At 39.3% G+C, this 23460-nt stretch overlaps 1 protein-coding gene across 2 annotated transcripts in view; it reads right to left on the bottom strand.

Annotated features, from left to right (window-relative positions):
* Positions 1-23460, bottom strand: part of dspb (desmoplakin b) — a 63115-nt gene that overhangs the window by 10269 nt on the left and 29386 nt on the right. For both annotated transcript variants that reach the window (XM_063001949.1, XM_063001950.1), the window contains exons 7-19: positions 23053-23220; positions 21442-21546; positions 21235-21330; positions 20847-20972; positions 20592-20744; positions 12624-12778; positions 12350-12476; positions 10011-10197; positions 6955-7187; positions 3512-3690; positions 3297-3435; positions 2985-3178; positions 2416-2578 (exon numbers count right to left, since the gene is read on the bottom strand). In XM_063001949.1, coding sequence (XP_062858019.1) covers positions 2416-2578; positions 2985-3178; positions 3297-3435; positions 3512-3690; positions 6955-7187; positions 10011-10197; positions 12350-12476; positions 12624-12778; positions 20592-20744; positions 20847-20972; positions 21235-21330; positions 21442-21546; positions 23053-23220 — 2025 coding nt within the window. The remainder of the gene's footprint in view (positions 1-2415; positions 2579-2984; positions 3179-3296; positions 3436-3511; positions 3691-6954; positions 7188-10010; positions 10198-12349; positions 12477-12623; positions 12779-20591; positions 20745-20846; positions 20973-21234; positions 21331-21441; positions 21547-23052; positions 23221-23460) is intronic.

The raw sequence follows: 23460 nt of genomic DNA, 5'->3' as shown, positions 1-23460 counted from the left end.
ATAAAAGATAATCACAAATACAATATTTTTTCTTTTTTTGAAGAGAAATAATAAAAGAAAACTTTTTCATAATTTGTCGTCAATTTCAGTAAAAAAAAAAAAAGAAAATCGGGAAAAAAAATCGCATCGTAAACCCAGTATCGTGAATTGAATTGCATCGTGGGTAGAGTGTACCGTTACATCCCTATTGGAATCCATTCCTGTCAGCTCTGAACTGGAACAATGTTGCCTGATCCTATGAATCCCAATTTGTGCTTTAAAATACAGGTCAGAATTTGGCAAAAACAACATGAATCCATGGACCTACCCAGACTTTAGTCCAGGACAGGCTGTGGTGATGGTGGAATAGTGTAAGATAGTGTTTGGCATACACTGCGCTTCCTTAAACTAATTTGGAATTATTTTAATGTAACAGCATTATTCAAATGTCACACATTGTGTAATGGCAAAATATACCACAATAATATTTAATGTGACATAACATATCATGAACATGTGGCCAGATTATAATCCATTATTGCACCCTTGGGATATTGGGATGCTGACCATCCCGCAGCAATAAATTCTTTAAGGTGGAACGCAATTACATTAAGGGAGAACACAACGAAATTAAGGAAACACGAATACATTTCTACAACGGAAGTGCTCCTGGTCACTAGAGGGCATCTCTATCATTTTTTATCTGTATGAACACTGCAGCAAAAGAAGCAAGAAGCAGAGCAGCGTAGTGCAGAGCATCTGGCTTCGGTTTTACTTCAACGTTCAGTGATAATTCTAAATAAAATTGAGCTTTTTAGTGGAGGCGGTTTGACTGTATAGCGCCTTTTTGTTTTTTAAACATCAGGCAACTATTAGCTTGCCAAATTTCTAATATATTTGCAAAATCAACTAACTTGAGCTTTAAACAGACTGTCATATTGTGCCATGCTTTTACAGTTTAACATCATAAACCATTTAACAGTATATTTACAATGTATTAGTTAGTTATCATTAACCATTTTAAGTGTACATATTCATGCCCTTTAGTTTAATATTCAACATTCGTTTGACATTCGGCATTCTGGTTTAAATAAGTGCTTGAAAAAACACCTAGGACTTGTTTTATGAATTCTTACACATGAAAATAGGCAACATAATTAAAAAGCAATTTCATTTTAATTTTAAGATTACGTTTATTTATTAAAAAAACTAATTGAAAAACTTTATAACATTTTGTGCATTTTTCTTCAGAAAAAGGAATCCATTAAAGTGTCATAATTTAATGTATTAATGTCAAACTAATCTTTATATACACACATCAATGTCTCTCACCTACTACAAACCTTGTACAAAACAATACAAAAGTTGTATTTCTTTTATAATAATTTTGTTGTGCAAATAAATAAGTACATCTAAGTATTATTTTATTAGATTAATGTCAAACCATTTTTATATAGACACATAAATGGACACAACTAAAATATAATTATTATACAATTATTGATCTTAACTAGAAATTAAAATAAATTATTTAATGATGTAAAGAAGTTTGTAGGTGAGGGATATGTACTGTATGTGTAAATATAAAATAGTTTACATTAATACATCTAATCATATCAAATAATTCTATAATTTACAATTATCCTATATGAAAGGGTAATATTTTTTATCTTAATAATAAATAAAATACAACTAAAAATGTAACTAAAAAAGTTTGTAGTAAATGGGAAACACTGATGTTTGTACTAATAAATGAAATTATGAGACCTGCATAAATTAATTCATCTCCAATATAAAATGATCAGATTTATTGATCTTTATTTAAAATTTATATAAAAATGGTTTGTAGTAGGTGAGAAACATTGATGTGTTTGTATAAAAATGGTTTGACATAAATTTATCAAAAGCTGACTTTTATTTAGAATTATATTACTGAACGTTAAAGTAAAACCGAAGCCAGATGCTCTGCGCTACGCTGCTCTGCTTCTTGCTTCTTTTGCTGCAGTGTTCATACAGATAAAAAATGATAGAGATGCCCTCTAGTGACCAGGAGCACTTCCGTTGTAGAAATGTATTCGTGTTTCCTTAATTTCGTTGTGTTCTCCCTTAATGTAATTGCGTTCCACCTTAAAGAATTTGTGTTGTCTCTTAATATATTCACGTTCTTCCTTATTGTTTTTGTGTTGTCCTTATTGTATTCGCGTTTTCCTTATTGTTGTTGCGTTGTCAGCTTTTGTTTGTTTTGTAAATGTTATTGTGTTTTGACTTAGCGGGCCACCGTACTTATGGAATCCATGCAACAGGAAACTAAGACCAAGAGCAAAAGGGCATGTTTATAATAAAGTGGCCGGTGAAGTCACAGCCTCTTGACTTGACTACCACATGCTTGTTGTCTATTATTGTTTAATACAGGGTATCTAAGTTGGTTAGGCATACCTTTTGTTGGTTAAGAAGCCTGGTGAGGACTGTGATATCATCTGTCTTTGTGCTCAGCTGAGCATCTATACGACCTCTGGTTTCATCTATCCAGGCACTGAGAGCTGAACTTGAGTACAGATACTGTCGAAGCTGCTGCAGATATGAGTCCAGATCCCCAATCCTAGGAATGAATGTGATGATTTGCTATTAGTTATTTATTTATTAGGATTTTAACGTCATGTTTTACACTCTTTGGTTATTCATGACAGAAATGGTAGTTACTCATTACACAAGATTCATCAGTTCACAAGTTTAATGTCGAACACAGTCATGGACAATTTTGTATCTTCAGTTCACCTCACTTGCATGTCTTTGGACTGTGAGGAAACCGGAGCCTCCAAAGGAAACCCATGCAGACACAGGGAGAACATGCAAACTCCACAAAGAAAGGACTTGGACCGCCCCACCAGGGGATCAAGCCCAGGACCTTCTTGCTGTGAGGCGACAGGACCCACTGAGCAACTGTGCCGCCCGCTAAAAAATGACACTAAGAAAAAAACATTAACATTATTAGGTAACTGTCTTACCTGCTGTTTATCTGCGTCTGAATGCGCTTCCAGCGGTCAGATATCTGGCTCACATGTTCATTGTAAAAGCACAAGTCGACATCACACCTGTGGCAGTTCTTATCAATTTGCTTATTGTACTGATGGGCCTTAATTGACTCGGCTTCCAGTGTACCCAACACGTTAACCTTTTGATCAAGTTCAGAACGCATGCTCTGCAATGTGGGACAAAAACATTGAATCAGTTCTATTAATACAATCATCTGCAATCAGATTGCACTGGTTCATTGATCCAAAATAACACCATTAATAAGCTAGAACATAAGTAACTACCCTAAGAGCAGTCTGGTAGTCTAGGACTTCATTAGGGTCCAGTGATGTTGTCTCTCTCTCGGTGAGCCGAGCTTCATAAACCTTCACAACATCCTCTGCCTGTAATAAGGACTGCAGCAGAGATTTCAGGGCCTTTAACCTGGCAACAGAGAGGTGAGATTTATTGGCTTGAACATGGCTGTATTTAAACAAAGCCTTGTGTGTTTCGTTCTTACCTTAGCAGGTAAGTAGCAGAATGAGAGTCCAGTCTGTCCAGTCTCTGCTTTACAATGTTAAGTTGCGTATGGAGAAACTGAGCTTTGTCTGTATCCTTCATACCTTCTAGTTCTTTTTTAACTTGCTCTTTCAACCTCGAAAACTCATTTTTTAATGACCCCACATCCTTTTGAACTGCCTAGATTAAAAAAAGGAAAACAAATACAGTGTATCACAAAAGTGAGTACACCCCTCACATTTCTGCAGATATTTAAGTATATCTTTTCATGGGACAACACTGACAAAATGACACTTTGACACAATGAAAAGTAGTCTGTGTGCAGCTTATATAACAGTGTAAATTTATTCTTCCCTCAAAATAACTCAATATACAGCCATTAATGTCTAAACCACCGGCAACAAAAGTGAGTACACCCCTAAGAGACTACACCCCTAAATGTCCAAATTGAGCACTGCTTGTCATTTTCCCTCCAAAATGTCATGTGATTTGTTAGTGTTACTAGGTCTCAGGTGTGCATAGGGAGCAGGTGTGTTCAATTTAGTAGTACAGCTCTCACACTCTCTCATACTGGTCACTGAAAGTTCCAACATGGCACCTCATGGCAAAGAACTCTCTGAGGATCCTAAAAGACGAATTGTTGCGCTACATGAAGATGGCCAAGGCTACAAGAAGATGGCCAACACCCTGAAACTAGGCTGCAGCACAGTGGCCAAGATCATCCAGTGTTTTAAAAGAGCAGGGTCCACTCAGAACAGACCTCGCGTTGGTCGTCCAAAGAAGCTGAGTGCACGTGCTCAGCGTCACATCCAACTGCTGTCTTTGAAAGATAGGCGCAGGAGTGCTGTCAGCATTGCTGCAGAGATTGAAAAGGTGGGGGGTCAGCCTGTCAGTGCTCAGACCATACGCCGCACACTACATCAAATTGGTCTGCATGGCTGTCACCCCAGAAGGAAGCCTCTTCTGAAGTCTCTACACAAGAAAGCCCGCAAACAGTTTGCTGAAGACATGTCAACAAAGGACATGGATTACTGGAACCATGTCCTATGGTCTGATGAGACCAAGATTAATTTGTTTGGTTCAGATGGTCTCTAGCATGTGTGGCGGCAATCAGGTGAGGAGTACAAAGATAAGTGTGTCATGCCTACAGTCAAGCATGGTGGTGGGAATGCCATGGTCTGGGGCTGCATGAGTGCAGCAGGTGTTGGGGAGTTACATTTCATTGAGGGACACATGAACTCCAATATGTACTGTGAAATACTGAAGCAGAGCATGATCCCCTCCCTCCAGAAACTGGGTCGCAGGGCAGTGTTCCAGCATGATAATGACCCCAAACACACCTCTAAGACGACCACTGCTTTATTGAAGAGGCTGAGGGTAAAGGTGATGGACTGGCCAAGCATGTCTCCAGACCTAAACCCAATAGAACATCTTTGGGGCATCCTCAAGCAGAAGGTGGAGGAGCGCAAAGTCTCGAATATCCGCCAGCTCCGTGATGTCGTCATGGAGGAGTGGAAAAGCATTCCAGTGGCAACCTGTGAAGCTCTGGTAAACTCCATGCCCAGGAGAGTTAAGGCAGTTCTGGGAAATAATGGTGGCCACACAAAATATTGACACTTCAGGAACTTTCACTAAGGCGTGTACTCACTTTTGTTGCCGGTGGTTTAGACATTAATGGCTGTATATTGAGTTATTTTGAGGGAAGAATAAATTTACACTGTTATATAAGCTGCACACAGACTACTTTTCATTGTGTCAAAGTGTCATTTTGTCAGTGTTGTCCCATGAAAAGATATACTTAAATATCTGCAGAAATGTGAGGGGTGTACTCACTTTTGTGATACACTGTATGTACAAATGCTTAGCATAGATCAGCTGACAGCTTATAATTAAAATGACATTTTTTTTTCTTTTTAAAGCCAACTAATTTTAATACAAAAACAAAGTAAGTAAAGTCGAAATGCAGCTTTAAAAGATCATTCCATCTATTAAAGATAAAGATTTATTCAAAACCTACATCGATCAGCCATAACATTAAAACCACCGCCTTGTTTCTACACACATTGTCCATTTAATCAGCTCCTGTAATCAGCACTTTGTAGTTCTACAATTACTGACTGTAGCCCATCTGTTTCTCTGCATGATTTGTTAGCCCCCTTTCATGCTGTTCTTTAATGGTCAGGACTCCACTGCTCCACCACTACAGAGCAGGCATTATTTGGGTAGTGGATCATTCTTAGCACTGCCGTGACACTGACATGGTGGTGGTGTGTTAGTGTGTGTTGAGCTGGTATGAGTGGATAAGACACAGCAGCGCTTCTGGAGTTTTAAAACACCTCGCTGTCACTACTGGACTGAGAATAGTCCACCAACCAAAAATATATTCAGCCAACAGCGCCCTGTAGGCAGGACCAACCAGGTAGGAGTGTCTAATAGAGTGGACAGTTAGTGGACACAGTATTTAAAAACTCCATCAGTGCTGCTGTGTCTGATCCACTCATACCAGGACAACACACACTAACACACCACCACCATGTCAGTGTCACTGCAGTGCTGAGAATGATCCAACACCCAAATAATACCTGCTCTGTGGTGGTCCTGACCATTGGAGAACAGGGTAAAAGCAGGCTAAAAAAGTATGTAGGGAAACAGATGGACTACAGTCAGTAATTGTAGAACTACAAAGTGCTTCTGTATGGTAAGTGGAGCTAATAAAATGGACAGTGAGTGTAGAAACAAGGAGGTGGTTTTAATGTTATGGCTGATCAGTGTATATCACCCATGTAAAAAAGTAATTGCCTCCTTAAACCTAATAACTGGTTGTGCCACCCTTGGCAGAAATAACTGCGACAGTGTAAATTGATGGGTAAAACTGACGTAATTGTTTTTAATAAATTTAAAATCAAATTCACAACTCAATAATCACAAAGTACAAACATGATTTTAAAGTTAAAACTTAATTAAAAACAAATTTATTCACAAAAGTATTTAGACCCTATATTCAATACTTTGGAGAGGCCACTTTGGCAACAATTACAGCTGTCAGCCTTTTTGTTTCTACATTTTCATTTATGGCATTTAGCCAGCACTTTCATTTTATTTAAAATATTAATAATATCTAGAATGATTTAGAGCAACACCATTTTAATTCATAATAAAATTAAATTAAATTTAAAAATGTTAATTATAAAAAATACAATTTAGAATTTCATTTCATAATGGAGCAAAAAAAAACCAAAACTACTTTTTATTTCTTTTACCACTGTATGTATACAGTGTACAGTATACATATGTATTATATATTCTTTTATTTGATTTGTTTTTTAAACATATTTTTATTTATGCTCAGAAATACATACTTCAGTATTCAGTACTGTACAGTAATCAGTATTTACACTGTTAGTGAGTGTTATGGTCTGAAAAATTGTGTTTGTGTGGCTGTACCTGTGTGGTGGTGATTTGGCTGGTACACTGTGTTGGTGCCGCCTGTCCCAGTGGAATGTGCTGGTGAGTGCTAAGAGATGACTCAGCAGCTTCCAGTTTCAGCAGCAGAGCATGTAGCTCACTGAGCACATTTCCACTGACTGAAACTTTAGGGCTCGATGAAACTGTTGTTTTATTAGCTGATGTTGCCGTCAGAGAAGAATCCACTACCACTTGCTGCACCCGCTGACCAGCTAAAATAAACAAGTGAAATAGGCCAGAAAGAGACTTATTATGATCCTTTGCTGGATTCTTTAAATGTACACATGCTAGTTTGTGTTCAGGTTAGGCTGAGGAAACTATTTCTTTTCTTCTACTTTACGCTAAGTGCTAGATGTAAAAAGGTGCATCTGACCTGGGAGTGCATCTGACCTAATTACTGACTGGAAATTTTATATTTTATTAGTTATTTGCATTAAACTCATAAGTTTCTGCTTTCTTAGTTCAATTAGCAGAGGTAGAAGAGACTTTTGGAAGGTTTCTGAGGTCCAGAGATATGTTGACCTTGGCATGGGCACCCACGCACACAAAGTTTTGATTGCACTCACATTCTTATGGAAGTATGCCATGTTCCTAACAAGCTGACTATTCTTGTAGAATGATAAACAAGTTTGGTGTGGACAGTTGGCCTTGAGCTGGGTCGCTGAGCAGAGTTATCCTGAAGGGGCAGTAAAGCGGGGTATAAATACTGCGATAGGGCTGACGGTATCCACCTTTCTCTTCTGTAAAGGCATGTGTGTGATTGCATTATGAGATCGGTCCTCAGCTGAGTAATAAATTGATTATTTTGCTCTTATTATTACCCCGGATGTCTGTGTCAATCTTTAAGGGTTATTTTGAATTCCCACAACATTACACTCTGCACAGGGTGCTAAAAAGCATTTAAAAAGCTGATAAGCTGTGAAATGGTAAAAACTGTCAAAGCTGAAACGAACATTCTGACTTCAGAAATGGAGTTAAACATGTTACTAAGTAAAGTATTTTTTAATGCATTTTCTCCCCATTTTCCTCCCAATTTAGCACACTCAATTAGTCTTCCACTGCTGAGGGATACCCAATTGCATCTGAGGTGAGCACGTCGCTGTACACGCCTCTTCCAACACTTGCACAGCCCTCCTTTCCTCGCCCCTGCATTCTGCACAGGTGTCTCTTCTGCCAGTCAGGGTCCTTAAACAGCGTACGAAGACCCACACACACACACATAGTCCGGCCCCCACCCTGCAGATACGGTGGCCAATTAGTATCTGCTGCAGGCACTGCCAATTATGCCAGCCAGATGCTGCCCAGCCGACCGGTGGCAACACCGAGTTTCGAACCGAGTGCTGGTGTGCCAGCGGAATATCCCACTGCGCCACCTGGGCGCTTAAATAAACTTATTTTAAAAGATGACACGGGTGTCTTATTGGTGTCACTGGTGTCCAATAACCTTGTATTATTACACATTTTCATAAATATAAAATATCAATGAAATGATTTAACAAATTTATCAACAGAAATACATCAATTCAGAAATTTTACAGAGCTAATGAGGATGTTAAGATAAACGGGATGTGTGTCATATACAAACCCTTTTTTTGAAAAAAGATGAGACATTTTGTAACCTTGTTTAACTGATAAAAGTAGAAAGAAAATATTTCCAGTTTTTAGTGACAACCTTTGTACTTTTTAATTATAAACTTATTTAGAATTTGATGTCTGCAACACATTGGCACAGAGATGTTTGCCAATGTGCTACATCACCTTCTGAATTAATTACACTTTTTAATTGGACAGTAATTGCTGCAGTTTTTGAGAGGATTTTTTGCACATTTAACTTGATCACAAACCTTTAGATGCTTAACAGTCCGTGGTCGCAGAATGTGTAAATGTCCTCTTAACGATGCACCCTACATTTTTAATAGGAGACAGATCTGGACTATGAATTCTTTGGATTTGCAGAATCTTTTTTTCATAATATAATATTTGGTTGATAATGAAACATGATCAAATTATCTGCAGTCTTGCAGTTTGTTTGTTTGTTTATTTGGATTTTTAACATGTTTTAAACCCTTCTGTTACATCCACGACAGAAAGGGTAGTTACTTGTTACACAAGATTCATCAGTTCACAAGGTCATATCAAACACAGTCATGGACAATTTTGTATCTCCAATTCACCTCACTTGCATTAAACCGAAGCACCCGGAGAAAACCTAAGCAGACCCGGGGAGACATGCAAACTCCACACAGAAAGGACCCGGACCGCCCCACCTGGGGATCGAAGCCAGGACCTTCTTACTGTGAGGCGGCGGTGCTACCCACTGAGCCACCGCGCCGCCCGCAATCTTGCAGTAAGAAGTGTTACAATTTCATTGCCTGCAAAGCCTGAGCTTTAGGTGAATCCTCCATTTAAACCCAATCATGATGCGCTTAACCGTTAATTCATCTGCTTATTCTTTACACTTTTCAGTTAAATAAAGATTTAAGAGAATGATCAAATCACATAATCAAGTCTTGTTTTTATTGCATTTTACAAAATGTCACAACTTTTCCAGGAATGGGGTTTGTAGGAGACACCCAAGATTAGATTAGATCCAACTTTATTGTCATTGTGCAGAGTAAACAAGTACAGAGCCAACAAAATGCTGTAGCATCTAACCAGAAGTGCAAGATAGAGATTATTTACATATATTACAGTTAAAGTGCAGCAGTGACCAGATAAGTAAAATGAGGAGACATAAGTTAAGAATATTATAGAAGGTAATTAATATAATAAAACTCTCAAATTATAATACGGCAACAGTTCCAAAGTATCACATTTCTATAGGATAATTAGGGACCAGGCAACCTCTCCTTGCAACATGACTGCAAATAAAACACTTGCATCTTTTCTGTCAATGCCTGATCATGGCAGAATGCGGCTGTTTAACCATTGGATTGCATTCAGTCAATAGGATTCAGTATTGCACTACAACAGTGCCATCATGTCCAAGAACATCAGCTTAAGGTTTCATTTATTGTGTATGGATATGTACTTACAGTAAGCTGGCAGCTGTATGATTAGTGCATCATAGTGCTTCTGGGCTCCACTATACTGAGTCTCAAGGGCTTTCTTGTCCTCATCTCCAAACATCTCAGAGCCTATGCAATTCCTCTGGTATTCTTGATAGTGAGTCTCTAAACTCTTTAAGGTGCTACTGTAGTCCTCTGGACGCATACGAGCCAGCTACAACACACACACACACACACACACACACACACACACACACACACACACACACACACACAGTGATGTTAATTTCCACCATAATGTCACCTACACCATGAAAGTCAGCAGTTTGACATTTGACAGAGTTCATGATTTTGTGAAATGTGTCAATTCAGTATCGAATATCATATGGCTCATGTAAAGATGCCCAGTAAACTGTCACATTAAATAATGAGCTTAAGCCAAAAAACAAATAGGCCTTCACATCAAGGAGTAGTGTAATTTTATTTTTTTAAATTTTGTTTATGCATTTTTCTCCCCTTTTTCTCCCTTTTAGCGCATCCAGTTGCCCAGTTGTGTCATGCTTCCTCTCCACCAATGCCGATCCCTGCTCTGATTGAGGAGAACGAAGCTAAGTCACGCCCCCTGACACGTGGGCAGCATGCCGTATGCATTTTGTAACCTACATTTTGATGAGTGCAACGCGGATCAGCACTGTGTACAAACACACACCCTGACAGCAACCTTTTCCCATCTCTGTGCAGGTGCCATCAATCAGCCAGCAGAGGTCGTAATTGCATTAGTTATGAGAGAGTCCCTATCCGGCTTTTTAATATCCCACCCCTATCTGAACAACAGGCCAATCGTAGTTCATGTGGCCGCCCAGCCCAGCCGGCAGGCAGAGCTGAGACTCGCTACGATGTATTCGAGATCCCAGCTCTGGTTCCAGCGTGTGTTTTTACCGCTGCGCCACCTGAGCAGCTAGGAGTAGTGTTATTTTTAAATAACAGGACAGTTCAGTAGTTAATCATGCGTATACCATGACAATACTAAGTATAATTTTTGCTTAGGTGACAGTGAAAAAGGCAGCATGGTGGGGCAGTGGGTGGTGCTGTTGCCTCACAGCAAGATGGGCCTGGGTTCGATTCCCCAGCCGAGCACTTAGGGTCCTTTCTGGAAGGAGTTTGCATGCTCTCCCTTTGTCCATGTGGGTTTTCTCATGTAATTCTAGTTTTTTCAATTGGAGGTGAATTAGCGCTACCAAAAATTAAGTGACAGTATTCGTGTGAGTATGCGTGTCTGCCCTGTGATAAACTGGCAACCTATTCGGGGTGTTTCCTGCCTTTTGCCCAATTAATCAGATCCCTTGTGACCCTGACCAGGATAAAGCAGTGAATAATAAATGAATGAATGATAATGGAACACACACATAAGGGAAGTTTATACATTTCATTTTAAAACAATGATCTGAACTTCTGCTATTATCACCACTTTTGCAGGAATGCAGCCATCCTGGGTTCCAAAATTCAAGCTTTAAGTCAATTCTTTCTTCTAATCATGAAGTCTGTTACTCTGTTGGTTCTGGTGAACTGGAATATATTTCTTTTAGTTATACTTGAAAACATATCACAGCCTAAGTGTGGAGTCTTTCCTCCTCTTAACACCACACCTCTTCCCTATCTGAGTGTAGAACGAGTGAGTCATTTTCAAACGTAAATAAATTATTATTGATATTTAATTTGTATAAACTTGCACAAGTGTCATTTACTTGCAAATTTGGGCTCGTCAGCGAATAACTGTTTTCGGTACACGGAGGGAGATGTTAGTTGACATGCTAGTGAGTTGTGCTACCCCATTCCATTGGTTTCAATGGCATGAGGCTAACTGTGTTAGCTTAGTTATCAAAAACTAAAGGAATCACTGTGTAAGTAGCACAGTCGAATAACCTGACTTAAGTCAGCGATTTATTAGAATCATCTCTACTCAGGCAGCTGCCTATGTAGGCATGCCTATGCCTATGCTCCCTCGTTCTCGAGTCAAAAATACATTGAAATTTTAAGATACCTTACTAGTGAGCATATTAAGGCATCAGGATTTCAAACAGCCTCCTTCTCAAGAGCGCGCATAGGATGACGTAAAATGCTGTCTATGTAGAGAGCTCCCTAGGTTTTCAAACACACTCACAGTGTCCAGCTCTCACAGTGTAACTCACATGGTGCACTTCATATTGTGCACCTTTCATAGTGCATCTCTTATAGTGCACCCTTCATAATGCACCATACAACACTGTATCCTCCAACTAATCATTAGTATTTTCCATGACCGTGGTATAAGCAAGAAACCTAGCTATCATGCAAGTTGTTATTAAAGTGTAATTGCAATGATTTACCATGGAGATGGTCAGTGAATTGATGCGACTGATGTCGTGAAGGCAGTACTGCCAGGAGATGAGACTCTTTAAGTTGATGAACAGCTGGTTTCTTACTGAAAAAATGGCCTCGTAATACTGATCATTCCTGCGACAAAACACCCACATTATACATTCTACCACCAATGTGATCAAGGTATGATATCGCATTGTGGTCAACATTAAACGAATGGGATAAGCTTCAGTTAACAGTGCTCTCTGTAAAGATCTGAAATGTGTTTATGTAGGTTCTTACTTGTTGGCAAGGTTGATGGAGAGTGGGTTTGGTGGTGGCACCAGCAAACACACAGAGGGCACCTCCATATCTATGCCTCCAGGTCCAGTTACAAGCCACTTACTGCGCTCAGAGTTATCTTTTAGAATTCCCACATCCTCCTTACAGATCACTTTCTGCTCACACAGAGAAAACAAAGCAAATTAGGCTGCAGGAGTCAGCAGGCAGTTATAATAATTAAAGTTTATCCTAACAAAGAAGTTTATCCTAGTAGTGGAATACGACCTAAGCAATGAATTAATGGTCTAGTAAACTTTGCAGATATTGGCACAGTTATCTAAATATCCAAACTCATCTTAGGTGGGTTAAGACACAAAATGTTCTTTACCCTGCAAAAAAAGGGAAATGACTGACTGAATTAAAATTAGAATTGAATTTTATAAGGCCTTAGAAAATACATACAATTTGACAAGATAATATTCACGTTATAATAAGCAGTAAAAATAAAAGCAATCAAAGCAAATAAATGTACAAATGTATAATGTACAATACTTTTTTCCTTTATCTAGTAATTTCCTATTCCTGATTGTGAATTTACTGCTGCTAGCACAGTCCCTGATCTCAAGGAGAGCCAGATCATGACATGCCCCCTCCAACATGTGTTCAACCTGTGGCCGATCCTTATCACCCGCCAGTATTGGGTTCCCACACAGAGCCGTATTGCGTACACAGAGCCATGCTAATCTCCACTCACACAGTTGCCCAGAACAGTCCCAGAACCACAGATCATAGTGGCAGCAGAAAGAGACCCCATCTGAACTTCCCTCCCTCAAACATGTCCAACTGTGTTCATGTGGACGCCAGGCCAGGACGGTGGCTCTGCTGACACTCAAACTTATGAGTTTGAACACTTCACAATGTTGTAGTGCATTAGACCTTTGCGCCATCTGACAGCCAACTTATGTATATATACAGTGTATCACAAAAGTGAGTACACCCCTCACATTTCTGCAAATATTTCATTATATCTTTTCATGGGACAACACTATAGACATGAAACTTGGATATAATGTAACTTAGAGTAGTCAGTGTACAACTTGTATAGCAGTGTAGATTTACTGTCTTCTGAAAATAACTCAACACACAGCCATTAATGTCTAAATAGCTGGCAACATAAGTGAGTACACCCCACAGTGAACATGTCCAAATTGTGCCCAAATGTGTCGTTGTCCCTCCCTGGTGTCATGTGTCAAGGTCCCAGGTGTAAATGGGGAGCAGGGCTGTTAAATTTGGTTTTTTGGGTACAATTCTCTCATACTGGCCACTGGATATTCAACATGGCACCTCATGGCAAAGAACTCTCTGAGGATGTGAGAAATAGAATTGTTGCTCTCCACAAAGATGGCCTGGGCTATAAGAAGATTGCTAACACCCTGAAACTGAGCTACAGCATGGTGGCCAAGGTCATACAGCGGTTTTCCAGGACAGGTTCCACTCGGAACAGGCTTCGCCAGGGTCGACCAAAGAAGTTGAGTCCACGTGTTCGGCGTCATATCCAGAGGTTGGCTTTAAAAAATAGACACATGAGTGCTGCCAGCATTGCTGCAGAGGTTGAAGACGTGGGAGGTCAGCCTGTCAGTGCTCAGACCATACACCGCACACTGCATCAACTCGGTCTGCATGGTCGTCATCCCAGAAGGAAGCTGACGCACAAGAAAGCCCGCAAACAGTTTGCTGAAGACAAGCAGTCCAAGAACATGGATTACTGGAATGCCCTGTGGTCTGACGAGACCAAGATAAACTTGTTTGGCTCAGATGGTGTCCAGCATGTGTGGCGGCGCCCTGGTGAGAAGTACCAAGACAACTGTATCTTGCCTACAGTCAAGCATGGTGGTGGTAGCATCATGGTCTTGGGCTGCATGAGTGTTGCTGGCACTGGGGAGCTGCAGTTCATTGAGGGAAACATGAATTCCAACATGTACTGTGACATTCTGAAACAGAGCATGATCCCCTCCCTTCGAAAACTGGGCCTCATGGCAGTTTTCCAACAGGATAACGACCCCAAACACAACCTCCAAGATGACAACTGCCTTGCTGAGGAAGCTGAAGGTAAAGGTGATGGACTAAACCCAATTGAGCACCTGTGGCGCATCCTCAAGTGGAAGGTGGAGGAGTTCAAGGTGTCTAACATCCACCAGCTCTGTGATGTCATCATGGAGGAGTGGAAGAGGATTCCAGTAGCAACCTGTGCAGCTCTGGTGAATTCCATGCCCAGGAGGGTTAAGGCAGTGCTGGATAATAATGGTGGTCACACAAAATATTGACACTTTGGGCACAATTTGGACATGTTCACTGTGGGGTGTACTCACTTATGTTGCCAGCCATTTAGACATTAATGGCTGTGTGTTGAGTTATTTGTGTGTATATATTGTGTGTGTATATATATATATATATATATATATATATATATATTAGGGCTGTCAAACGATTAAAATTTTTAATCGCGATTAATCTCAGAATTTTGTATAGTTAATCGCGATTAATCGCATTAAAAAAAATATGTGTAAATGTTATAGAAAACAAGGATTTTTAAGTGAAATGTTACAATTAAAATGGTGAACAAATTTTATGCTAAATGTACTTATGTTAAAAACTGCTGGGACAAGAGAAAACTGTAAGGGAGTTTTATTCACTCACATACTAGGCAGTAATACTATCCAATGGTTTGATGGACGTTTCTACACGAAGTGAGTGTGTTTTGACCCTTTGGGGCTTCCATAGTTCATGGACAACGTGCTTGACTCAGCTGTCCGGTATTCTTTACCGTAACAGAATAAGTTTATTAAAGTGTTCTGCTCCCGACAACTTGTGAATATAGCATGTATTTATTTCTTTATTATGCAAGTGCAGATGCTACGACGCTCTTTTACATTATGTTAACAAACCGCAAATGAAAAACGGTGACATGTCCGACATTAAAACGTTTGTTTTACCAGTCAAGTCTCAACATGAACTAGAATTTGCGTTAATGGCACTATTTATCTTAATCGCGTTAAATTGAGATTGCGTTAATGCGTTATTATCGCGTTAACTTCGACAGCCCTAATATATATATATATATATATATATATATATATATATATATATATATATATATATCTCACACAGTGAGGAAAATAAGTATTTGATCCCCTGTTGATTTTGTAAGTTTACCCCCTTACAAAGACTTGAACAGTCTATAATTTTTATAGAAGGTTTATTTTAACAGAGAGAGACAGAACATCAACAAAAAATCCAGAAATTTTTTTTTAATAAAAGTTATAAATTAATTTGTATTTAATTAAGGGAAATAAGTACTTGATCCCCTACCAACCAGCAAGAATTCTGACCCCCACAGACCGGTTATGTGCCCATGAGGCACACAAATTAGTCCTGTCCCTGTATAAAAGACTCCCGTCACAGAATCAGTTTCTTCCGTTCAAATCTCTCGACCACCATGGGCAAGACCAAAGAGCTATCAAAGGACGTCAGGGACAAGATTGTAGACCTGCACAAGGCTGGAATGGGCTACAAGACCATCAGCAAGAAGCTTGGTGAGAAAGAGACCACTGTTGGTGCGATAATTCGAAAATGGAAGAAATACAAGATCACAGTCAATCACCCTCACTCTGGAGCTCCATGCAAGATCTCACCTCGTGGGGTAAGAATGATTCTGAGAAAGGTGAGGTTAGCCCAGAATTACACGGGAGGAGCTTGTCAATGATCTCAAGGGAGCTGGGAGCAGAGAAATGCTGGATATGACCCCAAGAACACCATCCCCACCGGGCATTTCTTTGCCTCCAAACACGGCGAGTGGAGTTGATGCCAAAGAGCTCAATTTTGGTCTCATCTGACCATATCACATTCTCCCAAGCTTTCTCTGAATCATTCAGGTGTTCATTGGCAAACTTCAGACGGGCCTGTACATGAGCCTTCTTGAGCAAAGGGACTTTGCGGGCACTGCAGGATCTCAATCCATTACGGCGAAGTGTGTTACTAATGGTTTTCTTGGTGACTGTGCTCCCAGCTCCCTTGAGATCATTGACAAGCTCCTCCCGTGTAATTCTGGACTGACCTCACCTTTCTCAGAATCATTCTTACCCCACCAGGTGAGATCTTGCATGGAGCTCCAGAGCGAGGGTGATTGACTGTGATCTTGTATTTCTTCCATTTTCGAATTATCGCACCAACAGTGGTCTCTTTCTCACCAAGCTTCTTGCTGATGGTCTTGTAGCCCATTTCAGCCTTGTGCAGGTCTACAATCTTGTCCCTGACATCCTTTGATAGCTCTTTGGTCTTGCCCATGGTGGTCGAGAGATTTGAATGGAAGAAACTGATTCTGTGACGGGAGTCTTTTATACAGGGACAGGACTAATGTGTGTGCCTCATGGGCACATAACCGGTCTGTGGGGGTCAGAATTCTTGCTGGTTGGTAGGGGATCAAATACTTATTTCCCTTAATTAATTTACAAATTAATTTATAACTTTTATTAAATTTTTTTTTCTGGATTTTTTGTTGATGTTCTGTCTCTCTCTGTTAAAATAAACCTTCCATAAAAATTATAGACTGTTCAAGTCTTTGTAAGGGGGTAAACTTACAAAATCAGCAGGGGATCAAATACTTATTTCCCCCACTGTGTATACAGTATACAGTGCCTTGCAAAAGTATTCAGCCCCCTTGAACTTTTCAACCTTTTGCCACATTTCAGGCTTCAAACATAACGATATGAAATTGTAATTTTTTGTGAAGAATCAACAACAAGTGGGACACAATCGTGAAGTGGAACGAAATTTATTGGATATTTTAAACTTTTTTTAGAAATAAAAAACTGAAAAGTGGGGCGTGCAATATTATTCAGCCCCCTTGCGTTAATACTTTGTAGCGCCACCTTTTGCTGCGATTACAGCTGCAAGTCGCTTGGGGTATGTCTCTATCAGTTTTGCACATCGAGAGACAGAAATTTTTGCCCATTCTTCCTTGCAAAACAGCTCGAGCTCAGTGAGGTTGGATGGAGAGCGTTTGTGAACAGCAGTTTTCAGCTCTTTCCACAGATTCTCGATGGGATTCAGGTCTGGACTTTGACTTGGCCATTCTAACACCTGGATATGTTTATTTGTGAACCATTCCATTGTAGATTTTGCTTTATGTTTTGGATCATTGTCTTGTTGGAAGATAAATCTCCGTCCCAGTCTCAGGTCTTTTGCAGACTGCAACAGGTTTTCTTCCAGAATGGTCCTGTATTTGGCTCCATCCATCTTCCCATCAATTTTAACCATCTTCCCTGTCCCTGCTGAAGAAAAGCAGGCCCAAACCATGATGCTGCCACCACCATGTTTGACAGTGGGGATGGTGTGTTCAGGGTGATGAGCTGTGTTGCTTTTACGCCAAACATAACGTTTTGCATTGTGGCCAAAAAGTTCGATTTTGGTTTCATCTGACCAGAGCACCTTCTTCCACATGTTTGGTGTGTCTCCCAGGTGACTTTTTATAGATATCTTTGAGAAATGGCTTTCTTCTTGCCACTCTTCCATAAAGGCCAGATTTGTGCAGTGTACGACTGATTGTGTCCTATGGACAGAGTCTCCCACATCAGCTGTAGATCTCTGCAGTTCATTCAGAGTGATCATGGGCCTCTTGGCGGCATCTCTGATCAGTCTTCTCCTTGTTTGAGCTGAAAGTTTAGAGGGACGGCCGGGTCTTGGTAGATTTGCAGTGGTCTGATACTCCTTCCATTTCAATATGATCGCTTGCACAGTGCTCCTTGAGATGTTTAAAGCTTGGGAAATCTTTTTGTATCCAAATCCGGCTTTAAACTTCTCCACAACAGTATCTCGGACCTGCCTGGTGTGTTCCTTGGTCTTCATGATGCTCTCTGCGCTTTAAACAGAACTCTGAGACTGTCACAGAGCAGGTGCATTTATACGGAGACTTGATTACACACAGGTGGATTCTATTTATCACCATCAGTCATTTAGGTCAACATTGGATCATTCAGAGATCCTCACTGAACTTCTGGAGTGAGTTTGCTGCACTGAAAGTAAAGGGGCCGAATAATATTGCACGCCCCACTTTTTAGTTTTTTATTTCTAAAAAAAGTTTAAAATATCCAATAAATTTCGTTCCACTTCACGATTGTGTCCCACTTGTTGTTGATTCTTCACAAAAAATTACAATTTCATATCGTTATGTTTGAAGCCTGAAATGTGGCAAAAGGTTGAAAAGTTCAAGGGGGCTGAATACTTTTGCAAGGCACTGTATATGTATATTAGGGCTGTCAAAGTTAACGCGTTATTAACGCATTAACGCGATCTCAATTTAACGCGATTTTAAAAAAGTGCCGTTAACGCAAATTCTATACAGGAAAAATTTACCTATACAGGCAGTGAGTGCCATGTAGAATTACATCACGAAGACCCGCATTGTTATGTTTTGTACTTAACCACGAAATACAAATGACACTAGTTATGTGGAGAACGAGTTGTCTTTATTGCTTAATCCACAACTTGGAGCATCACACTTAAACATAACACGCCGTTACCCGCTGGTCACCTGATACACATATCAGCTCAGTGACGTACAACACACAGTGGTAACGTGATACGCAGATCACGTAATTTATATATATCACACGCATGATAATAATAAGCTTTTTTCTCTCTTAATTTTCCCTGACAAGTGAAAAACCAAAATATAGCAACCTTAACATTACGAGGAAGAATTTCAAAGATATTCCTTTGCAATACTTTATCACTTCAAGAATATGATACAGACTGACCAACACTATTAAGCCAAATCAGCATTGAAAATTAACTTTACTTTTAATATTCTTTTACAATGCTGGTGCTTCTTAAAACTGAATATTTTCTTTTAAACAGAAGTGTTATTTAAATGCTATTAAATTGTTTTCCAACAAAATCCGCCCAATTTGGCGGATAACCGCCCAATCTGGCAACACTGGAACGCGTTATTATTATCGCGTTAACTTCGACAGCCCTAATAAAAACGTATTCTGATATCCAGTTAGCAGCGTAGGGTTTATATAGCAGCAGGTAGAATAAGGTGAGAATAAGGTGCAAAAACAATGCAATATTGTGCAAAGATGCAAGTAATATAGTCACTAGTATGAGTTGTCAGAACCCAGGGAACAAGACTGAGTTGATTGTGAATGAGTTTTTGTGTATGTTAGTGTATGTACACCGATCAGCCATAACATTAAAACCACCTCCTTTAAAAAAAAAAAAAATTATGCGATTAACTATATGAAATTCTGAGATTAATCGCGATTAAAATGTTTAATCGTTTGACAGCCCTAATATATATATATACCGTATATATATATATATATATACACACAGTATATATACACACACACACACACACACACACACACACACACACATATATATATATATATTAATGTATGCTGACATACAGTCAACTCCAGAATTATTGGCACCCCTGATAAAGATGAGTAAAAGGTGTTACAGGATAAATTAGCTTTTGATGAATTAGCTTTATCTCACACTGAAAAACCAGTTCAATTCGTCCTATGAACTGAAGAAAATTAATTCTGAGCAAAAAAATAAATAAATTGTAAAAAAAAAAACACAATTGTAACCCATGTGCCACAATTATTGGCACCCATAGAAAGTCCTAGTAACAAAATGTAACTTAAGCTTTTTCCCATTTATATTTAACTTTTTTAAGTTTATCAAAGTGTCTTGAAACTTTCATGCCAAATTATTTGGAAAGCTTGTCAGGAAAAACCCTTATCTAATCACAAACATAAGCACTTTGAGTTTGCTAAACGCTTTGCTGAACTCTGTAATTGTTTTAATATGCATGCGTACCTAAACATGGATACCTAACAAAGTTTAAACAATCTATATTCAAATTGTGTTTGTCACAGTGACTATGTGCATGAGTGCATGAGTGGTTGCATGAGTTACCTGGTCTTGTCGGAAATCACACAATGCCTGTACTTTAACAGGGCTGCTGCTCTTCTCCTCAGGGTTTCTTGGTCTCAGTCTCACAATATTTTTGGATTTATTTACCAGTTGCTGCACCTGCTGCTTTTGCTCCATTAGATGCTCCTGCTCTCTCTGAAATGCACATTTAAATGCTTACTAGGAGCTACAATTGTACCAAGTAACCTAAACAATTATGGTTCACTGAACTGCTTAATCTTAGAGTATGCGTGTTACCTCCAGTTCTTTAAGCATGTCCTGTAGATTCGGTAGGGGTGTTGTTTTGTCACAGATGAATTTCTTTAGGATTGTCTCATGCTGTTGCTGCAGTCTGTTATACGTCTCGTTTGCTTCTGAAAAGAACTGATTAGAACATAGATTGATGGTTATGGGTTGATGCTTAATTAACGAGTCATCGGTAGCAGCCATGACACATCCACAAAATGTCAATGACGCTCTTATGAAAAGCACCACTGTGTGATACTGTATGACTGTTTTTATTATTTAAATATTTTAACAACACTTTCTGTTCGAACTGATTGCATTTTCAGATGTTTTCACTTTGACAGGTTTGGCAACTTGCTTCAGTCTTGGTATGAATGGCATTTGTGGGTGGCATGTTTACCTGGCTGTAAGCTGCATTCTCTTTAAGATGAACATGAATGCATTTGGTGATTTGGAGAAGCCAGCTCCACTGGGTCTGCAGTGTCTCCATATAGGCCTGAGAGAACACAGCAGACGAATGGTTAGGGAAGAAATGTAAATGTAGGAATGGTGGAATAAACAGATAAAAAACTTTAATGAATTAATAAGATAAATAAATAAATCTCACCTCTATCTTGTCTGATGCAGGATGTTTTTTAGCTAGCAGGTTATCCACCTTAAGTTTGAGCTTATTTAATTGTTTCTCTTTCTCCTCCAAGTCACTCATTAACCTCTGATAAAAATGAAAAATGTACCATGGCAGTCAAAGAAAAAGAATGGATATAATGGGCACATACACTGATTAGCCATAACATTAAAACCACCTCCTTGTTTCTACATCTACTGTCCATTTTATCAGCTCCACTTACCATATAGAAGCACTTTGAAGTTCTGTTTCTCTACATACCTTTTTAGCCTGCTTTCACCCTGTTCTTCAATGGTCAGGACCCCACAGGACCACCACAGAGCAGGTATTATTTAGGTGGTGAATCATTCTCAGCACTGCAGTGACACTGACATGGTGGTGGTGTGTTCAGACACTGCAGCGCTGCTGGAGTTTTTAAATACCGTGTCCACTCACTGTCCATTCTATTAGACACTCCTACCTTGTTGGTCCACCTTGTAGATGTAAAGTCAGAGACGATCGCTCATCTATTGCTGCTGTTTGAGTTGGTCATCTTCTAGACCTTCATCAGTGGTCACAGGACGCTGCCGGCTGGATTTATTTGTGGTTGGTGGACTATTCTCAGTCCAGCAGTGAGAGTGAGGTGTTTAAAAACTCCAGCAGCGCCGCTGTGTCTTATCCACTCATACCAGCACAACACACACTAACACACCACCACCATGTCATTGTCACGGCAGTGCTGAGAATGAGCCACCACCCAAATAATACCTACTCCGTGGTGGTCCTGGGAGAGTCCTGACCATTGAAGAACAGCATGAAAGGGGGCTAATAAAGCATGCAGAGAAACAGATGGACTACAGTACATCCCCTTTTTAGTTTCTTTTGTTCTTGTCCTGTTAGATGTTTTTATATTATATTATTATTTTTTATGTTATTATATTTTATTTTATTTTATTTTATTTTCTTCATATATGTATATTTTTAGATTTTATATCTATATTTTTAGATTTTATATCTTACTTGTATTTACATTTGTACTAATTTTTTGATTCTTTATTTACCTCATGTAATGTCACTGTGTGATGTTTTTTGTCATAATTGTTATTGCTGCTGCGACACCATAATTTCCCTTCGGGGATTAATAAAGTACTCAATCAATCAATCAATCAATCAATCAGTCAGTAATTGTAGAACTACAAAAAGCTTCTATATGGTAAGTGGAGTGTGTAGAAACAAGGAGGTGGTTTTAATGTTATGGCTGATTGGTGTGTATGCTTGAGTGATAAAAATTGTCCACACATATTATAGCATAGCATATGAATGTCTAGAAGACATTATACAAGTATATAGATCTGAATGGCAATTTCAAAATGTATAACCAAATGACATAATTATATTTATAACCAGAAATAAAGCTTTTCGTTCCCAATTCGCAAAAACAGCTGTTAGAATTTGTTTTCCATCCCTCTCCACCTCCATCCCTCTAATAATCTTGAATTTTTTCCAGAATAAAATCCCAATCAGAATAAAAATCAGTATTGCACAATCCTGTAAACAGTTGTGTGTACTTGTGTGCCACTGTGTGTGAAGTGTGGCTGTTTTTTACGTCCTTACCGAGTAACTCTCCTGCTTTTTGGGAATGTAAACATCAATGTTTTTGTTGCCCCAGTCAAAAACCAGTTCCTCCTCTTCTCGATCATTTACCCACATGATCTCTCGAGTAATCTCTCCAAGAACGCTCTGTAGCTCATGCAGCTGAGCACCACGTTCAAATGACAGTTTCTGCAAAAGCAAAAAAAAAATCTCACAGGTTTTTTTTGTCTCACCTTTTGATATGTAAAGTGACCTTGAGTATAAGAAAGACACTATATAAATACGACTCAGTATTATTATTATTCCCAGTTGTAATATTGGGTTCAACTATAAGCTCCACTCACAGTTGCCCAGACCAGTCCCAGAAATCCCATATCATAGCAGCAGCAGAAAGAGTGGATGCCAGTCCAGGTTGGTGGCTCTGCTGAG

Source organism: Trichomycterus rosablanca, chromosome 9 (assembly GCF_030014385.1).
Source record: "Trichomycterus rosablanca isolate fTriRos1 chromosome 9, fTriRos1.hap1, whole genome shotgun sequence".
Taxonomy (NCBI): domain Eukaryota; kingdom Metazoa; phylum Chordata; class Actinopteri; order Siluriformes; family Trichomycteridae; genus Trichomycterus; species Trichomycterus rosablanca.
Note: the sequence above shows the minus strand (reverse complement) of the source record. Positions and strands in the feature narration are given on the sequence as shown.